The 20345-nt window shown below is 42.9% G+C and overlaps 2 protein-coding genes across 2 annotated transcripts in view; one reads left to right on the top strand and one right to left on the bottom strand.

Annotated features, from left to right (window-relative positions):
* The window catches only part of LOC308655607 (uncharacterized protein), an 801622-nt gene that overhangs the window by 618717 nt on the left and 162560 nt on the right, over window positions 1-20345 (bottom strand). The gene's annotated exons all lie outside the window — the stretch shown is intronic.
* The window catches only part of LOC308655630 (uncharacterized protein), an 84041-nt gene that overhangs the window by 60201 nt on the left and 3495 nt on the right, over window positions 1-20345 (top strand). The window contains exons 3-4 of the mRNA XM_081305705.1: window positions 19035-19161; window positions 19786-19846. Coding sequence (XP_081161831.1) covers window positions 19035-19161; window positions 19786-19846 — 188 coding nt within the window. The remainder of the gene's footprint in view (window positions 1-19034; window positions 19162-19785; window positions 19847-20345) is intronic.

The raw sequence follows: 20345 nt of genomic DNA, 5'->3' as shown, positions 1-20345 counted from the left end.
TGCTGAGAATTGAACCCAGTGTCTCACACATGCTAGGCTACAACCCCAGCCCAAGTTTATTTCTTATGTTGACAATTTCATTCATTTTTGCCCCCACATGGTAACACTTATCACTTTTGTAAACATCAGGAACTATCTAGGCAACATGGATTGGTGCAGGAAACTCAAGCCTTGTCTCGATGACAATCCAATATATGATGATACAGTTTTGAGAACAAAGGAAAAATGTTTTATTGCTTTTGCAGCAGAGGAGAATCGGGACTCCTGACCCAGAGGCTGTGATTCAGCTGTGCAGGGGGATCAGAAGGTTTTAGAGAGGAGGTACAGAGGCTGCATTCCAGGTGTGCTCTGTCAGGTGTCATAATTCACTCACAGACTTGAGAGATGGTGTTTCTTAGATCTTTTGGTGCTGTTGCAAGTCAGAATTACTTTATTCTTGTGTATGAGCTCAAGGACAGCTAACTTCTGTTAAGCTGGGAATTAGGGCAATCTTTTTTTTCCCCAAGTTTAGGGAGGGGGAGAGGAAGAGGAGAGTGTGAGAAAAACCCATTTCAGATTTAAAATAAGCCACAGGGTTATGTTCAAAGCATGAAATGGACCCTGGTTACATTTCTCTACTGTCAATTTCCACCTCCCATTCTTGTGGAGAAGTGGGTGATGACATCCCTAAGCAGCTTCGTCTTAAGCTGGGTGATGAGTGGAGTCTTGGAAAGTCTTATTATTTCTCTCTTTGGGACATTCGCTGTAGCAGATGAAGGGGTGACTCCAACCTTGGTGGAAACCTGGAGGAAACACACTTACTTAAGCAATTAATATTTAACTGATTGTCATAAGTGTTATTTTTTTAATCAGGTTATCTTTTTTTTTCTTTTTACTTATTTTTTACTTTTAAGAGGACACAACATCTTTATTTTTATGTAGTGCTGGGGCTTGAACCCAGTGCCTCATGTGTGCTAGACGAGTACTGTACCACTGAGCCAACCCCCAATTTATATGTATGTGTGTGTGTGTGTGTGTGTGTGTGTGTGTGTGTATGTATGGGGTGCTGGGGATTGGACCCAGGGCCTTGTGCATGTGAGTGGTTTTTTTAAAAAATATATTTATGTATGTATGTATGTATGTATGTAGTGCTGAGGATCAAACCCAGCGCCCCACACATGCTAGGCTGGTGCTGTACTGCTGAGTCACAACCCAAGCCCCTTAAGTGCCATTTTAATCTAGGTCCCTCTGCTAGATCCACCTTTTCCCCTCCCCCAGGGTACCAGCCAGGTCTCTAACATACTATTTCTGGGCTCAGTTTAAATCGAGCAGTTGGCAACACCATATCCCAGGTAGGTTCTTGGCATATATTAGCCACAGTCTTTTTTTTTTTTAATATATTTTTTTTAGTTTTGGACACAATGCCTTTATTTTTATTTATTTTTATGTGGTACTGAGGATGGAACCCAGTGCTCTACTGCTGAGCTACAACCCCAGCCCAGCCACAGTCTTTTTAAGGTGTGATTTATCTTCTCTGTTTTCTCGGTAGATTGGAGTCTCCAAGATGTGTGCTACTTTCACTGGCCGCCTAAAGCTTTGTTCCTTTGTTGGGTCACTTCTGCAATGAGAGATTGTCTCTTGTCACTTTGTTTAAGGAGAGGAGCCTGTATCTTGGGATCAATTCCTTGAAGAGGAATCTAGGTATTTTTAAAGACTTTTTTTTCTTGAAGGATCAACCTTTAGTCCCCTAGAGAAGATATCTACCAGTCAGTACAGCAGACGTCTGAAGCTTCCCATGGCACAGGGCGCTTGGGTAGACTCTACCTATAAGTCATCAAAGGTCTGTGTTTTTTTAATATCTCGTGCCCATTTCCACGGGCTGCCCTTTAGTATTTGGACTGTTTCTGGTACACGGAGTTCCCACTCACTTGCTCAAGAGTCTTGGTGCAGTAGCCCTCCCAGCTGGGGCTTGCTGAAGGTCAGCAAGGCTTCCCTCCCTTGGCGAGTACTCATGCAGATGCTTCATCAGGGCCCGGCTTCTCCTGCAGGCAGGAGAGGCAACTTTGTCTCCACCTGGCACTTCTATCCTAGGAGTCAAAACCCTGCTTTTTGGCCCATTTCTCATCCTTCTCAGTACAAAAGGGTTTGTGTTGGTACTGTTCAGGATGAGGTGTCAGGACTCATGTGCAGTTGGTGTCTGCATTGTCCTACAGGCTGTCCTGCTTTCTCCTCACCCTCCCAGCAGGCAGTACTCAGCCTTTTGCCATGGATTCAGCTGTTGTGACACATGGGCTCCTCTTCACAGTGTGCCCCCATCTGCTTTTTAGGTAAAGTTGTTTTCTGCATTCATTTCTTTATTCTGCCAGTGTCCCCCTCCTGAATTTAGGTTGATAGGATATTGTCATAGCAAGAATTCCTCTGCCCCAGTGATGGGATTCCCTTGGCCAGATGGAGTCTTCTCTGATCTTAAAAGGGGAGACCATTCCTGTCCTCAGGTCATCATCTAGCAGTGCTGGAGTCCACTGCTACATCCTTGTTGGCCACAACCTCTGCAGACCACCCTCTCCCACCAGGGGAAGAAGGGGCTGGAAGACAGGGCAGATGTCAGGTTCTCCTTGCCCATTTTTCTACAGTCCAGGCAGGTTTCCTGGGCTTCAGCCAGGGTTACAGTCCCTGGGCCACAGGAGGATGACCTGTGGTTGCCTTGGGCAGAAATGAGGGACTGCCAGCACTGAGCGGAAAGGACTTAGATCTTCCTGGTGTCCTGCTGTCCTTGCACACCAGAGGCAGTGTCAAATGAGTCTCTGACTGTTCAGACTCCTCATTATGCAGCTGCATGGATGCCTGCACATACGGAATCTTTTCCACTTACATCACCTCTGATGGACCCACTCCAACTGCAAGATTTTCTAATATTCAGAAATAATTCTTATCCTTTCTCATTCCTAAGAGACAGAACGGCTTTCTAAGGCCAGATTGTTCCAGTAAAACATCATCTTTTTCATAGTCTTACACCTATAGATTGCCTTTTCAGCCAAGATCTTTTCCAAGAGACTACTACTGGGAACAACCCAGCCTTGCCCACATCTTAAAATGGCCTGTAATAGAATCAAAGACAATGAGGGGGGGTCCCCACAACCATGACCAACAGATGGGAGCCTTTGAAAGGGACCAGCTAGGGGAAAAGTTCCCTGTTTCCTACTCTCGTTTACCCATGACTCCTACACCAGCAGTGCCACAGTGGTGTCCACAAAGGGGGATCAGGTGTGAGGATTAGGGTTGGGGTTGCACACCAGTGAGGCTTTCCAGATGACCAAAGTGTCAAGACTTTGTTGTGCTTCCTTTTTCTCAAAGTAGACCATTTGATGGAAGAATCCATCCATTTTAGGGAGAGAAGGTGGTGTCCCCTTAGGAGAAGGAGCCCATCAGTGCTGAGATGGTCCCTCAGTCCTTCCCTTTACTTACAGGAAAAGCTCCTCTGGTTCTGCCCAACGCAAACTCTCCCCATCGCCTAATTCTCCAGTGGTCTGTTCTCGACAAGCTCAGCACCACCTTGCATCCTCAGCATCAAAGGGGTTGCCCAGGGCACCAGACCTTCCCAGGAAAGATGCTGCAGCTGGAGTAGGAGCCACTCTTGGACCCCATGTTTCATAACAAAAAAAAATTTGTTATGAAAGGCTTGGTCCTGCCTGTCCCTAAAACCAGTCTAGGGGCTGGGGATGTGGCTCAAGCAGTAGCACGCTCGCCTGGCATGCGTGTGGCCCGGGTTCGATCCTCAGCACCACATAAAAAACAAAGATGTTGTGTCCGCCGAAAACTAAAAAAATATATATTAAAAAATTCTCTCTCTCTCTCTCTCTCTCTCTCTCTTTAAAAAAAAAAAAAAACAAAAAACCAGTCTAGTAATGAGGACATGATTTTGAGAAAAAGGGAAAAGAAGTTTATGGTTTTGTAGGAGAAACACAGGGGCTCCTGTAGCAGAGGCTATGGTTCTGTCCACTGGGGGGTAGGACTTTTATAAGAGGTGCTTCAAAGGGTACATTCGAGGTGTTCCCTGTTGGGTCATAATTCTCTTGTAGACGTGGGTGATGGCTATTTCTTAGTTCTTTTTTTTTTTATTTTTTATTTTTTAGTTCTTTTGGTGTCCTCCCTGAAGCCCCATGGTATGTACTGAATGAGAAGTGACATAGCCTAGGATGGGCAGAACGAGGTTATGGAGGGGAGAGGATAAAGAGGGAAAAAAGTAAGGTTTTTAAAAACTGCAGTGAAAGAGTAGGAGGGTTATGTCAAAGTAGGAAGTGGACCCCTGCTACAAGAGGAAGGGGTGGGCTTTGCTTCTCGTGCCTTGTGTTCCCTAGACTCCGACCCCTCATTGGTGTCCTTGGGTAAAGCGTCCCTTGGGAACTTGACAGGGTGTTGTGTCCTCAGCCTCTGCCTGTCTTCTGGGTTGGGTGGCAGCCCTTCCTAGAGCTTCCACAAGGTGCCTACAGCTGCTCTGCCTTCTGCAGGCTGCAATGGATTTCAGTCCTGGGCCAGCTCACCTCCCACAGCCCAGGTTTCCCAGGGTGTGTGATGAGCTTTCTGACAGGAAGGTGTCAGGGAACTTGGACTCTGTTGGGATTCTGTGTGAATCATTAGAGGCATGTGGAGTCCTGTCCCTCATTTCTCCCAGGAGTAGTGAATTTAGTTGTTCACACGGCTGTGCAGGAAGCAGGGTCTCAACTATATATTCCATTCGGTACTTGACTCCTCCTCCTTATATTCCAGTTCCTGAAACAGGCTGAAATTGAGGGTGACTCCTGCATCTTCCAGGTTGCTCTGCCTCTGAACTTCCCTTGGGCCTGAGAGGGCTGCTCCTCCTCCATGTGCTGAGTGTCACTGACTTGGGCTCTTTCTAGCACAGGTAAGTAAATCTACACGTGTGTGTTGCCTATTCTTTCTCACTTTGCTGCTTTTTCTCTTATGTAAGTTTTTCTGTCACTTAGTTATCTGAAGATGAAAAATAGAAACAAACATTTCTATCTTCCTTCAAAACTGGCTTTGGGGGCTGGGATTGTGGCTTAGTAGTAGAGCGCTTGCCTAGCACGTATGAGGCACTGGGTTCAATCCTCAGCCCCACATACAAATCCTAAATAAACAAAAGAAAGGTATTGTGAACACCCACAACTAAAAGTAAAATTTAAAAATTACTTTGAATAGAATGTATTGCCAATTTGACTTGAAGTATTTGTGGAGCTTGAGTAGTGGTAGCGTTTCCTTTAAGTGTGAGTGAACATTTCCTGTGAGTGGAAAGACAAGAATGACCTGGAATTTGACTTCAAAAGTACTTATGAAAATAAAAAGGAAGAATGGAGGGAAGTGTAATATTAATGTTTTTTTTTAACTTTTTTTTTTTTTTTTTTTTTTTTAGTTATAGACAGACACAATAACCTAATTTATTTATTTATTTTTTTATGTGCTACTGAGGATTGAACAGTGCCTCACCCATGCTAGGCAAGTGCTATACCAACTGAGCTACAACCCTGGTCCTTAATGTTCTCTTTTCTGTCAGAGTTAAAACTGTAGGGCTGTGGCTGTAGCTTAGTGGTAGAGTACTTCTCTAGCATGCATATGTTCAATCCCCAGTGCCACCAAAAATAAAGGGGGGGGGGGCGGAGGAGAGAGAAAAGTTAAACCTGTAGTCTGAGTTTCTTTTGGTGGAACCAATTTCAGTTATAAAACCACAAAACCTTATTGTTAAAGTGTAGCCATTGTGAGCTCCCAACATGTACAGCATGTGTCCATATGTGGCCAAAAATGCAGACTCTGGATCTGGTCACAACCCCAGCTATAATCCCTTTTTAAACCCCCTTTGTCCTCAGTCTTCAATTCATAATGCTTTAATGTCCTAAGTGGTCAGTCATAACTATGGCCCTTCCCTTTTCCCTCTCCATTTTAAAATCAGCCAATGTGTGGATTGTGACCTGAGCTCCTCCTCTCTGAGCAAGGAACAGTTTTGCATTAGGGATAAAAACAGGTGGACTTCCCACCCAGGTGTGTCTGCTTGCCAGACTTGGTTCAGCTCAGTAGCCTGCCCTGCTGCAGAAATAAAGTTTGCTTTGCCTAGCTACTTGTAGGGCACTTCTGATCCTTTTGACACCCTTGTATTTCTAACAAAAGGAAGGAAGACAGAATTATGAAGGAAACATTAATATATATTGTTTAAATACTTATGCTGGTCATGGTGGTACATACCTGTAACCCCAGCAGCTCGAGAGGCTGACGCAGGAGGATTGCGAGTTTCAAGACAACCTCAGTAAGTTAGCAAGGCCCTAAGCAACTCAGTGAGACCTTGTTTCAAAATAAAAAATAAAAAAAATAGCTGGGGATGTGGCTTACTGGTTTAGCACTCCTGGGTTCAATCCCTGGTACCTCCCCCCAAAAAAGAAGAAAAAAAAAGTACTCATGCCTCTCTTATCTTTCCACAAACACTGTATCCGTGTGTTTGAGAAGAGGTTTCTTTTGGAACTATACCGGATGCCGTGTCCCCAGCCACTGTCCTGTCTCCTGGCATTGCAAGTCCTCACCGGGGCTCCCACATCATGCCTACTGCTGCTCTGTACGCTGGACCCTATATTTTCCTTTCTTTCTTTCTTTTGGTATTAGGGATTGAACTCAGGGACACTCAACCACTGAGCCACATCCCCAGCTCTATTTTGTATGTTATGTAGAGTCAGGGTCTCACTGAGTTGCTTAGTGCCTCACTTTTGCTGAGGCTGGCTTTGAACTAGTGATCCTCTAGTCTCAGCCCCTCGAGCTGCTGGGATTACAGGTGTGCTCCTACATTTTCTTCTAGGAGTTGTATAGCTTCTGGTCTGATTCCTAGGCCTTTGATCTATTTGCAGTTGACTTTCCTGCAGGAGGAGAGATAACGGTCTAGTTCTATTCTTCTACTTATGTGTAACCAATTTCCCCAGCACCATTGGTTAAAGAGGCTGTCTTTTCTCCAATGCATGTTTGATCTCCTTGTCAAGCATCAGATAAGTGGGCTTATCTCTGTCTTCTGTTCTGTACCATTGGTTCATGTGTCTGTTTTTATGCCAGTACCATGCAGTTTTACTAACTTATTTAGTATTTTGATTGGGATTGCATTGAATCTGTATAGAGCTTTTGGTAGTATGGCCATTTTCATGATATTAATTGTTGTACCTATCCATGAACACAGGAGGTCTTTTCATCTTCTTGTGTCTTCTTCAAAAGTGTCCCATACTGTGTTTCTTTAGTGTTCCGTAATTTTCATTGTTGAGGGCTTTTCCTTCCTTGGTTACATTATTCATAGTTTTTTGTTTGTTTGTTTGTGAGGGCCTATTGTGAAAAGGGATTGTTTTCCTGACGTCTTTCTCTGAGATTCATTGTTGGTGTGTAGAAAAGCCAGTGCTTTTGTATGTTCATTTTGTAAGCCCCTACTCTGCTGAAATTATCTATTAGCTCTAGCAATCTTCTGGTGGAACTTTGTGGATCTTCTCAGTGAGGATCATATCACTTACAAACAGTGATAATGTGACTTCTTCCTTTCCTATTTTTGTCCCTTTTATTTTTTCTTTTGCAAAATTGTTCTGGCTAGAATTTCTAGTATCATTTTATAAGAGTGTGAGAGTGAACGTTCTTGTTCCTGATGTTAGAGGGAATGCTGTCTGTTTTTCCTCCATTCATTGTGCTGTTGGATTGGGGTTTGTTGTACATGGTCTTCATGATGTTGAGGTGAATTCCTTTCATCCCCAGTTTTTCAGAGTTCTAGTCATGAATGGGTGCTAGATTTTGTCAAAAGCTTCTTCTTCTTCCTATTTCAAAGAACCAATTCTTTGTTTCATTGATCCTTTCAATTTTTTTTTCCTCTGTCATTGATTTCAACTCTTATGATTTCCTTCTACTGGTTTTGGAATTGGTTTGTTCTTGTTTTTTGAGGGCCTTGGGTTGCATCATTAGGTTATTTATTTGGGAATTATTTGGCTTTCTTATATAGCCATTCATAGCTGTGAACTATGTAACAGCTTCCTGTTGTTTGTTTTGGTGTTGATTTCTAATGTCATTCCATTAGGATAAGATGTAGGGAATAGTATAGGCTTGTGTTTTTTGTTTTGTTTTGTTTTTGTTTTTTTGGTACTGGGGATTGCACCCAGGGGCCCTCAACCACTGAGCCACACACCCAGTCTTTTTTCATTTTTATTTTGATCCTGGGTCTCACTAAGTTGCTGAGGCTGACTTTGACTTTGAAGTTTTGATCCTCATGCCTCAGTTTCCCCAGTCACTGGGATTGCAGGCATGTCCACCATGTCTGGAATTACTTTTTTTTTTTTTTTCCTTTTTCCTCTTTTAACATTTCTTGTATTCCTGGGTTGAGTTTATGTATCTTTTAGGATGGATTTCTATTTCCCTCTTTTTAAAAAAATATATATTTCTTTGTTTTGGTTGCAGTTGGACACAATATTTTTATTTTAGTTATTTATTTTTATGTGGTGCTGAGGATTGAACCCAGGGCCTCACACGTGCTAGGTAAGTGCTCTACCACTGAGCCACAATTACAGCCCTCTATTCCCCTCTTACCTGTGATCTTTGTAGGACTGTCTTCTCTTGCAAAAGTGTCTACTCTTTCAATATTTCTGTGAGGATTTTGTGGTTTGGCTTCCCTGCTAGTTCTTTGGTGATGATTAGTGTTTGTTGATTTAGTGTGCACTATATCAGATCTTAAGGATTCCTCTTTTCCTGTAGGTCTCAAAAGAGTGGGATTCTCCTTTGTATCTGGCAGATGTGCTGTGGGCTGCGGGGTTTGGGGGGCCCATGCCCTGTGATGGCTCCTCATTCACAGCTCTGTGTATTCTAAAGGCAGGGGGTGATCTCGACTCAGACCCTTTGTACCTTTGGTCTTCACAGCCCTTGTGTGAATTCTGTTTCTGCTGCAGAAGTGGCTGCCCCTGGGTGGGACCTAACCCATCCCATCCATGCCTACTTGAAGGCCTGGTTGTTAGTTTGGGGACTTTGTCTGGTCTATCCATTGTATTGCTAAAGTGTAAACAAGGTCAAGTTGGATGTGGAGCCAGGTGCTCTCTTGGCTGTCATGGGGAAGCTCAGCAGCAGAGTCTCAACTCTCTGAGGTTCAGCTGTCCCTGTAGACTCCTGTCACTGCACATAAAAGGGGGAAACAATAACAATGATAGAAGCAAACAATATACAGTATTCAAGTCAATATCCGTCGCCTTCTATGACATCTACAACACTAATTACCACACACAGTAGACCGGTGGGTCAGCAGTTGCCAAAAGCAAAAATCATAAAGGGCTGTGCCCTAGGTGCAGATCAAACAGCAGGTGTCAACCTCACTAACTCAGTACTAATGACTGCACCCTCAGTGGAGGGGCCAGGACTCACCTAAACTAGGCAGTTCTAAATGTGGTAGATACAGAGTGCTGTAAGAGCAAAGATGATGTGGTAGGAAGTTCAGATGTTCAAATTATGAACAGAGAAAGGTTCAGAAAACTATAGGTCAGCAGGCATGTTGGGCTCCCAGAAGTAAATCTTTAGGTGTTTCCTCCTGGCCACTGGGGACTGAGTCCTCCTGGGGACATATTTCAGCAGTTAGAGTCTGGCTTCCAACTTGGGATTGTGTTTACCCCTCTTTCTGCAAGTGGGATTTCATTCTGAGCTGTGGTTGAAGCAGATGCCTTACCAGAGCTGCTTTAAGTGTTTCCTTTTTTTAAAAAAATTCTTTTTATTGTCACATAATGCCTCAGTCTGGCTGGGCACAGAATCACGAGCCACTCAAGCAGGAACAAAACTTTATTTTTGAAAAAGCCGCCAATACTCCGTACGCGCAGGCAAGCCAAAACCGGTCCACCCACACGCACGTCTACCGGAAGGGGGGGCGGGGGGGCCGGAATTCCCTCCTACTATCCTTCCCCAACCAATGGGAACTCTCCAGGAGTCCCCTAACAGGCCAAGGTGAACAGCAGGAGTCCAATTTCCATATGAATGTAAATCTTATATCATCTCAATGGCTAGCTGGCGTCACCTTACAACCAAAAGTGCCATGCATCATATTATTTGCTTGTGGCTCCTAGCATCTGCACCCTTCTGTTTAATTAAGCAACAGGCAATGTGGCTAGGGACCGTGCCTGTTAGGTATGTCCAATTCAACATATGGTTCTTACCCATCATCGGAAAACTGACCTCTAGGCGTCAGCCTCCTGTCTTAGGTTGATACCACTGCAACTGAATCATACCCGTCACTGACTACCGGTCCAGTATATAGCCATACCTGTGGATAGGCCTATGCACCAGTGGGGGGGTGAGGTTCTTTGTCTCACCTCTGTTGGCCCCCAAATTTGACCTTGGTGCCAGTGGGGGGGGGGGTGAAGTTCTTTGCCTCACCTCAGTTGGCCCCCAAAATTAGACCATCACTAGTAGAAGGGAGGAGGATACAGAAATGCCATGACATCAAGTCAATAGACGGCTCTTTAGGAAAAATTGCATCACTGGTGACACTACAGCAAAGATACGCCAGCACTACCATAATTCGCTGCATCAACATATAGAGCACAATGCATACAAGTGATACATAGTCTAGGCAAGTTTTGTAAGCAGTTCAAAGTGGAGGAATCTATCAATATGTCCATTTCTTCCCAAAATAAATCGACTCAGTGATTGAGCATTACTTGTTGAGTTAGTATTCATTGATGCATCAGTTTATACAGTTTGTTGTGATAATTATTGAAGAAGTTATAGTTTGGTTTCATCTTTGTCTTCACCGGCACTGGGATGAAAATAGGGATTGACAATGATGTTAAGAAAAGAGAAAAAAAAAATGTAACATTTCAACAGGTATTAAGAAAACAATTTTTAGAACAATTTACATTATACTGAACAGAATTATTAAATATAATGAAAAGGAAAGGTGAAAGTAAACAAACAGATCTGTTAACCTGCTTATTTGTACACATATTAAAACAGTCTTCAACAGCTGTTTACCCAAATTAAATTAAACCATTAAAATCACATGAATAATAAAAAAAATTTGGGATCCATATTTTTATGAGCGCTCCTCATATATGATATATGGACATACGCACATACAGACATACAACACAAAACAGAAATGTGCACACGTAACATACAACATATAAGACATTAATAAAGGCCTTGTAGATTACCTAGGTGAAATCTCCATTGCAATGTTTAAAAACTCCATAGTCAAAAAATAAAACTGATCACAAAAACATTAATTTATGTCTGTATGAGCTCAAAATTAAAATGGAACTTTATGATGTGGGAAAAGCAATAATAAAATAGATATTGAAAAAAGCATCCTGGTTGATCACTGTCGAAGATGTAAGAATAGCCAAGCTGGAGTTCTGGATATCAGCTGTTATGGATTTGGGTCAAATCATCTTCTTTTTCTGTAGAAATTGTTTTGGTTAATCTCTCTGGAATCCAAATCGGCTGCTGTTCCTCCTGTGGAAAAACACAGACAGAGCCCCGACTCCAGACTATCACAGGATCCGGACTTTTCCATTGTCCTGTTAGAATATCTTTCCAAAGTACCTTAGGCTTATGTACATTTTTTGGATACAGATGTCTTTCCGCAGCACTAAGTCCCGATGAATCCAAATTTAAAAAGTTTAGAGTAAAAAGGGTTATTTTAAGTTTATCTTTGGGGGATATATACCCCTTTCCAATTCCCTCCTTCTGTTTTAATAAGTACATTTTAATAGTTTGATGAGCTCTTTCAACTATGCCTTGTCCTTGTGGATTGTATGGAGATTTACAAGGTCAATTATCTAAGGTAATACAAGGAACTAATGAACCTTACGCTGAATTTGTAGATAGGCTTATTCAGACAGCCTCTAGAATATTTGGAAACACAGACAGGCAATGCCATTTATAAAACAACTGGCTTATGACCAAGCAAATCGTTGCTGCAGAGAGGTCATTAGACCATGGAGACATGAAGATTTAAACACATATATTAAATTATGTAGAGACATTAATGAACAAGGGCAAGTCTTAGCAGCAGCACAACAGGCTTTAGATGCTAGGCCAAAAACATGCTATAATTGTAATCAAACAGGACATTTTAAAAGGAGTTGCCCCATAAGAGGAGGGTTTAACAAAACTAGGTATCAAAGGAATAGAATACCGGGTATTTGCCCACGAAGCCATAGAGGGAAACATTGGGCTAATGAATGCCGTTCTCAAACCACCGTAGAGGGTATTCCGTTATCAAAAAACGGACAAGGACCAAGTGTTTACCCACAATATCGTGGAGAAAGGTATCAGGCTCCATTGCCAAAAAACGGACTAGAGGGCCCAATGCCCCGGGGCCCAAAACCACAAATATACGGGGCAATGGAGGAACCCAGCAGCACCATCAAGGTAGTGCCCAGGACGCATTATCCATTAAATCCCTGAAAAGGACTGTGGGCAAGACCATGTCCTTCTGGCCTCATTTATCCAGGTGTCTGATACATCTCCTGTCATTAATAGCCTCCAGAATGTGCATATGTGGCCTGGGATGTTGTATGTTGCAGCGGTCTTGTGGAGCCCTGGGCAGGCAGTAGGCAGCTGGTGGGAGGGGGTGGCCTTTCATAGTCTCACAGGCCTTTCTCATCCTATACAGCTCAGAATCCATCTCCAGGACTGTGTCTTCTCTGCTGTGTGAGGCTCAAGTGGCTCTGGCTGAGATCTGTCTCCCTGTGACCTGCAGCTGCTATGAGGTCCACAGGAAAGAAGTCAGGACTTTCCAGAAGGCAAGAAATGGTGAGTGTGGGTTGAGGACTGCTCAGGGAGGTGGGCTGTTTAGAACTGGTGGGAACCATCTGTGTGGCTGGACTCTGGCCTCCCACTGTTACCTCCAGAGTCAGCCAAGCCAGACCTGAGTCGGATGCTGCTACAGCTCAGCCCTTGATGCCTTCAGGCCATGATGTGGGCTGGTGCAGGTGGGTTCCCAGTGTGCTGCCTGATCTGTAGCCACTTTGGCAGAACCTTCTCTGTGCAGCTTGATCCACAGTCCTAGGCCCTCAGTGTGCAGGGAAGGCAGACCATACTTCCAGACACTACCTCCCTGTGCACTTCTCAGCATTATCAACTCTTAGTTCTCTCACTACATTCAAGTGGGCACAGTATATGCATTATCATTTTTTCACTGAGTAATGGATGATAATTTTTAAAAGATTTGTTTTCTGTTTGTGAACATCTACCATTATGGGATAGCAGAGAACAGTCACTTGGAATTCCACTGTTAAAGCACTGTAGGCCGGGCACGATGGTATATGCCTGTGATCCCAGCTTCTCAGGGTGCTGAGGCAGGAGAATCTTGAGGTCAAGCCAGCCTCAGCAATGACAAGGCACTAAGCAACTTAGTAAGACTCTGTCTCTAAATAAAATACAAAATAGGGCTGTGAGTGTGGTTCAATGGTTGAGTGTCCCTGATTTGAATCCGCAGTATTAAAAAAAAAAAAAAGCAGAAAACAAAAAACCCTCTGTCTCCGCCTTCCTTTGTCTTCCCCAGGCACTGATGCCTTACTGTCTTTGGGTAGGAATTTGCTTTGGGTTCTATATTCTCAACCACTGTCCTGTAGTTTCCTAGGGTGCCCCAAGGTTCTCACACCTGCCCTGTGCCCTGCATAGTGCAGGCAATTTCAGGCCCTGGGTCAGCTTCTCCCAGAGAACAGCCTAAGGTGTGGGTTGCAGCCATCAGGGGAGCAGCTGGAGGCCCTTATGCTGAGGAATCTCTTGGAACAGGCCTCATCTAGACAGCTGCCTCCTAGGGACACTGTCTCCCCCAAGCCCTGCTCCCATTCCTTGGAGACAGGTGGACAGTGAGCCTGTGGATGCTGGTGCTGAGGAGCCAGGTCAGCAGTGATTCCTGCCCTTGCATTCTCTCACAGTTGTGAAGGAGGAAAACTCTCCCAGAGCATAGGACCACCCACCCCAGTGCAGTGCTATGCAAACCTGAAGGCCTCGTAGCCTGGAGTCATGGTCAGGTCTCCTGGGAGGGTGATCATGGAGTGTTTCAGTGAGCAGGACCAGGTGGGAGATGTCCAGCTGGCAGGGACCTTACCTGCCCCTCGAGCCTGACACATCTGTGTTCCCTCAGTACCAGCCCTTTGTGTTTCTTTGTTCACTTAATTTGAGGCTTAGGTTTTCCTTAAATGTGAAATTTATTTATTCAGAACCAAATAAGGTAAAATATACTTTATAAAAATCTTTTCTGTTGGATCATTTTATTCATTGGACATAGTTTAAGACTTTAGGAAAAATTCCATGAGCATGGAATGGCTTCTCTTTTATTTGGATGTTGAGGTTTTTCCAACAAGTGTTGCAGTTTAGAAAATAAGTTTTATGTATCATTTATTATTATTATTGTAATTTATTCTTCTGTATTTATTCTTGGAGTGCCATTGTAAATGAACTTTTAATTGCTTTCAATATTTCATGTGTGAAGTGGATTTTTGATATTTAATTGATTTTTATTGGTTTTGTCTCAGATTTTTTTACTGCTGACCTTGGAAATACATCTTCCTGTTCGTTGTTTCCAGGCTTTGAAAATCAAGAATACTGCTGCTATAAAGTTTGCTGTGCAGGATTTTTTGTGGCCCTACATTGTGAATTCATTTGGGTTACTCCAAATTTGGGAATGGCTTGGGGTGCAGGAGTCACCTCTATGACCCAGGAGAGGGGGTTGATCACTTCAGCCTGTGAAAGTTGAGTGGTCATGTCCCTGTGAGGAGGTTTCTGTGAGGTCTTTGTATTGGTGTGTGTCAGAGCCCTGTGACTTCTCAGGTACTGATCTCCCTCTGCATAGCAGGCTTTCTGGTAGGTGTTGCCTTGGGAAATTAAAAAAAAAAAAAAAATCAAATGTCCCTATCCATTTGCAGTAGAGACTCTAGGGAGTAGGAAGCCAGAAACACCAGTCAAATGGGCACCGTGTCAGGTGGTCACTGTTGATGGGGAGAGAGGTGGTGAAGGGTGCAGAGGCTGCTGTCTCCTCCCATCTTGGTGTCTGTGGCTGCTGTCTCGGGGTGAGTGGGTCTGAGCCTGAGCCTGTTCCCACCTGTATCTGCTTGGTGAAGTCCTTGATTTTGCTCAGTGTCTGGGGCTGTGTGAGCTGGCCCTGAGGTCTGGAATACCTTGGTGTTCTTCCTGGCTTCCCTGGGAGTAACCCTCTCTGCTGTGTTGTCAGAAGTAGGGAGAGCAGGCTTCCTTGACTTGTTTTTGTTGTCATAGAGACAGCCTTTCATCCTTCAGTGTAGCCTCAGGGTGTGTAGATCCCTGTGGCTTTTTAGGATGTTTCATTCTTTTCCAAGTACATGCGTGTGCTGTTGATGTCATGAAGATGGGTTGAGCTTGTCAGCTGTTTTTTCTTCATTCTTTCCAGGTATTAACACTTCTCCAGATTCATGATTCACGGGTATTTTCTACAGTTCCTTGGGGTGCTATTTCACTCTGTTGATGGTGTCCACAAAAGACAAAATTTTCACTTTGTAATGTTTATTAATTTTAAAGTTGTATGTTTTGTGAGGTACCGTGATCTTTGAGGAAATGCTTTCAGCCTTTCTTTGCTCAGTTTGATATTGGCCTTGGGTTTGTCCATATAGTCTTTGCAGTGTAGATGTAAGTTCCTTCTATCCTTAGTTTCTCCAGTGTTTTAAACATCAGTGTGGGCTGGACTTTATCAAATGCTTTTTTTGCACCTATGAGGTAATGGTGTGATTCTTGACCTGAACTCTGTTTATTCTATTTATTGATTTCTGTATGTTGAGCCAAATTTGTATCTCTGGGATGAAACCCACTTGATCATGCGTTTTTGTATGCCGTTTGCTAATACTTTGATTTTGTTATCAAGGTGATACTGACTTCATAGCATGAATTTGCAGTGTTTTCTCCATTTTTATTTCATGGAATAATTTCAGGAGGATTCTTATTAGTTCTTTAAACTTCTGTTGAAACTCGGCTGAGAATCCATGGAGTCTTGGGTTTTTCTTTGTTGAAAGCTTTTTTAATAGCTGTTTCAAATTCATTAGTTGATATTTATCATTTATTGATATTTATTCATATTGGGTACATCAGACATCTCTAGGAATATTTTAATATTTTCAAGATATTTCAGCTGATTTGGTATAAATTTTCAAAATAGTTTCTGATGACTCTCTGTGTTTCAGTAGTGTCTATGGCGATATTAGTTTTTTCATCTCTAATTTTGTTCATTTGAATCTTATCTCTCTACTGTTTTTGGATTTTTTTTTTTTTTTTTTTTTTTTTTTTTGGTGGGGGGCGGTGGTTTGTGCTGCCGGTAGAACCCAGGGCCTTGTGCATAAAAGGCAAGCACTGTACCAACTGGAATATATCCCCAGCCCTCTCGGTTGTATAGTTTGGCTGCAGGTTTATCAATATTGTTTATCCTTTTAAGAAAACCAACTATGTTTTATTGCCCTTTTTTGGGCTAGGAGGGGCACTCAACCACAGAGAAACACATCCCCAGCCCTATTTGTTTTTTATTTAGAAATAGGGTCTCACTGAGTTCCTTACTGCCTCACCATTGCCGAGGCTGGCTTTGAACTCGGAGTCCTCCTGCCTCAGCCTCAGCTTCCCGTGCCGCTGGAATTATAGACATGCATCACTGTGCCCAGTGATCCTTTGTGGTTTTTTTTTCTTGGGGGGTTCGGGGGGGCACTAGGGATTAAACTCAGCACTCAACCACTGAGCCACATCCCAGCCCTATTTTGTATTTTATTTAGAGACAGGGTCTCCCTGAGTTGCTTAGTGCCTCGCCATTGCTGAGGCTAGCTTTGAATTCATGATCCCCCTGTCTCAGCCTCCCGAGCTGCTGAGATTGCAGGTGTGTGTCACTGTGCCTAGTGTCCTTTGTATTTTTCAAATTCACTGTCTCCAGAACTGTTCAGGTTTCCTGTTTCTTCATACCTCATCTCCATGCAGTGTGTTTCTGGATGTCTGTCCACCTCCTCAGTGTTATTCAGTCTGTTGTACCTTGGGGACTTGTTAACTGAGGTGTGACCTTCAGTTCCCTCAGCGGTGCTGTTGTGATGGAGGTATTCTGCTGTTGGTCGAGTGTCTTGTGCGGGGGCATTCTCTTGACTGTGCCGAGGCTGGTGTTCCAGACACTCAGGCCTCCCAGGACCATTCTTCATGAGCTCAGGAAGGATGGAGTTCTGTGAACACACTGGAAAAATGCCACCTTTCTTCTCCCCATGCAGTGAGTGTGTGTGTGTGTGTGTGTGTGTGTGTGTGTTTTAGGGCGGGGAGGGAAAGAAAGGGACAGACAGACAGATCTTCCCTGTGATATACTGGCAGTGCTTCAAGAGGTAAAATGTTATTAATTTGTATGCAAAGTCAAAAAAAACCCTGAGCCACAGGTCATGGTCAATTTCTGTAAGAGGCAATACTGCTCAGGGGCAGCTGTCCTGCTCTCCCTACTGCTCGCATCCTGACTGAGCGGTGCTGGGCCTGCAGTGGATGCCAGTGCTCATCTGCTTGGCCTTCTCCTGGGCTTTCCTCTTCACTTTGAGGTAGTCCTTTTTCCATAGGTGACTTTCACCTTCTATTCCATTTCTTAAAGAGTTTTGGTTTTGTCTTTAACATCAGAATCTCTATTCCATCATCCTCTAAGTAATAGAGAGGAACACAGTGCATGTTTGCAATTAGATACCAGTTTGTCTTGGCCCATATTATATTGCTGGTGATTTTTTTCCCCTCTAAATACCTGTTATATCTTTAATCAGCATTCCCTATAAAGGCCAGTCCACAGAAAACTTTCTTCTCTCTTGGTTCTTTCTTTATCTGTCTGCTAATATTGTGCTGTTTGGAGTATCATATTTGGAAAGTCCTTTATGTATAGTCATGTGTCATTTAAATACAGGGATACATTCTGGAGGAGCACATTTAGCTTGTCTCCCCATTGCACAAACATCATTCTGTATTCACATGATCCTGGATGGCACAGCTTCTTGCACAGCCCTTGTGACTCAATGTTACTGCTCAGTTCAGTGTGCTTCTTGCACACTGTGGTATCAGTGGTACCTGGACCACAAACCTCCCCAGCATGTTGCTTTACCAAATCCTGCAGTTGACAGTGCATTAGGTTTATTATACCAGCATCACTGCTCATACACAAGGAGTCCCTTTACTACAGACAACCCTGTATGTGTGGCCTATGTGACCACAAATGTCCTTGAACAAAAATCTGCTATGTGCCACATGACTATGTGTTAGACAAGCCAGCAGTCTGCTATTCAGACAACGGTAACAATTGTTGCATATTTCTTATTCCTATTAGGCTTGGAAAAGTACTTTCTTGACCACTATAAAGTCTATTTTGGAGTTTTGAAAAATTTTGTAAGGCTATCATATGGAAGAGGTGACCTTTGGTGACACTGAATTATTCCTAAGAGACTCGCATCTTTCTGCTTACCCCGTTCTTCTTTGACATTATCAGAAGAAATTAAGAAGCTGTTTATTCTAAGGTAAAAGTGGAAGAAAATAATAGGCTTTCTAAAGGAAGGCAGAGGTTCAGTAAAAACCATGTTGTTTCCCAATACACTCAGCCCTTGTGACTCAATGTTACTGCTCCCAAATCCTTAGCTCCCCCTACCAGCAAAGTTCCAACTTTGTCAGCAGGTATTTCTGAGGGTAGGTACTGTAAGGAGGACTCATTAGCTCTCCTGTATATGAGGAGGTAAGGGCTTTATTATCCCATATATTAGACATGTACCCTACACAGATGTTAGGTGTGACCAGGGAGCATGACTTACTTCGTGTACTCTATTATCTGTAACAAGAAGGGTGTTTTTGCTCTGCTGATGCATTTCAGGATAGTTCAGGTCTTACATTGGAATGACTGTGCTTGGGGAAGTGAGTGCAGACCGAGAGTACGGGTTTTGATGACAAAATCATGGAATAAATATTTGGAGATCACAGAATCATGAGAACATCTCACAAGTAGAGAGTAGAACTTTCATGCTGTCAATCTCTCCTGGTATACCCTATACTTTTTTGGGACATTTTAGACCTCAGTGGCCTTTGAGGATGTGGCTGTGAACTTCACCCAGGAGGAGTGGGCTTTGCTGGATCCTTCCCAGAAGAATCTCCACAGAGATGTGATGCAGGAAGTCCTTAGTAACCTGGCTTCTATAGGTAAGGATGACTTTTCATTACATAATCAAACACTGAGTGGGGGCGTTTTTTTTTTTTTTGTTTTTTTTTTGTTTGTTTGTTTGTTTGTTTGTTTGTTTTTGTACTGGGGTTTGAACTCATGGGTACTCAACCACTGGGCAACATCCCCAGCCCGTTTTTGTATTTTATTTAGAAACAGTGTTTTGCTGAGTTGCTGAGGCTGGCTTTGAACTCTTGATCATCCTGCCTCAGCCTCCCAAGTCACTGGAGTTATAGGTGTGCACTATGGTGCCTGACTCCCCCTTTTTATATTTTATTTAGAAACAGGGAATCACTAAGTTACTCAGGTTGGCTTTGAACTTGTGATCCTCTTACCTTAGCATCCCAAGCTGCTAGGATTACAGGCATATGTCACCAGGCCCAGCAAATGGGAGTTCTTATTATTTATGAATTTGGAACATGGAAAGGGAGGGAGTACTTTTGGGAATAAATTTAGGTTAATGTCATTTCACTCTGCAGCATAAATTCCCCTTTTTTCACAACTTTTAAAAATTGGTGCATCATAGTTGTGTACATTAAAAAAATCCTATAATTTATTGTGAAGTTAATATGATTTATAATGATTGTTCTGGGTCTACATTTTAGGAGTCAGATGGGAGAGCCAGAACATTGATGATCACAACACAAATTCCTGGAGAGATCTAAGGTAATTTGTACTCACAAGAAGAAGCAGAGTACCTTGAGGAAATAGTAGCATGTCTTATTATTTTACAAACAAGCAAAGAAAACAAGGATTATATGAACTATGTTTTTTTTTTTTAAAGTTGTTGATGGACCTTTATTTATTTGTATGTGGTGCTGAGAATCCAACCCAGTGCCTCACACATGCTAGGCAAGTGCTGTTCTGCTGAGCTACAACCCCAGCCCCTATATTTATTCTTTTTTAACTAAAAATATGAACTTTAATATAATAAACATTTAGTGTTTTCAAAATAATTGAAACAAACAAGCTGCTTTTATGATACCAGTGTTTTAGTAGTAGCCCTGGAGAAACAGTGTTGCAAAGAAATTGCTACTTTGACTTTCAAACAGTTTAGACATGACAGGAAACCAGTACTTTACCTGACATTAGTAATACTGTAGGTGCAAGATTGACTAATGACTATAAAAGTATTAATGAGCCAACCATAAAATTCCTGGTAATT

The sequence above is a fragment of the Spermophilus citellus genome (assembly GCF_964194105.1).
Source record: "Spermophilus citellus genome assembly, chromosome: 1".
Taxonomy (NCBI): Eukaryota; Metazoa; Chordata; class Mammalia; order Rodentia; family Sciuridae; genus Spermophilus; species Spermophilus citellus.
Note: the sequence above shows the minus strand (reverse complement) of the source record. Positions and strands in the feature narration are given on the sequence as shown.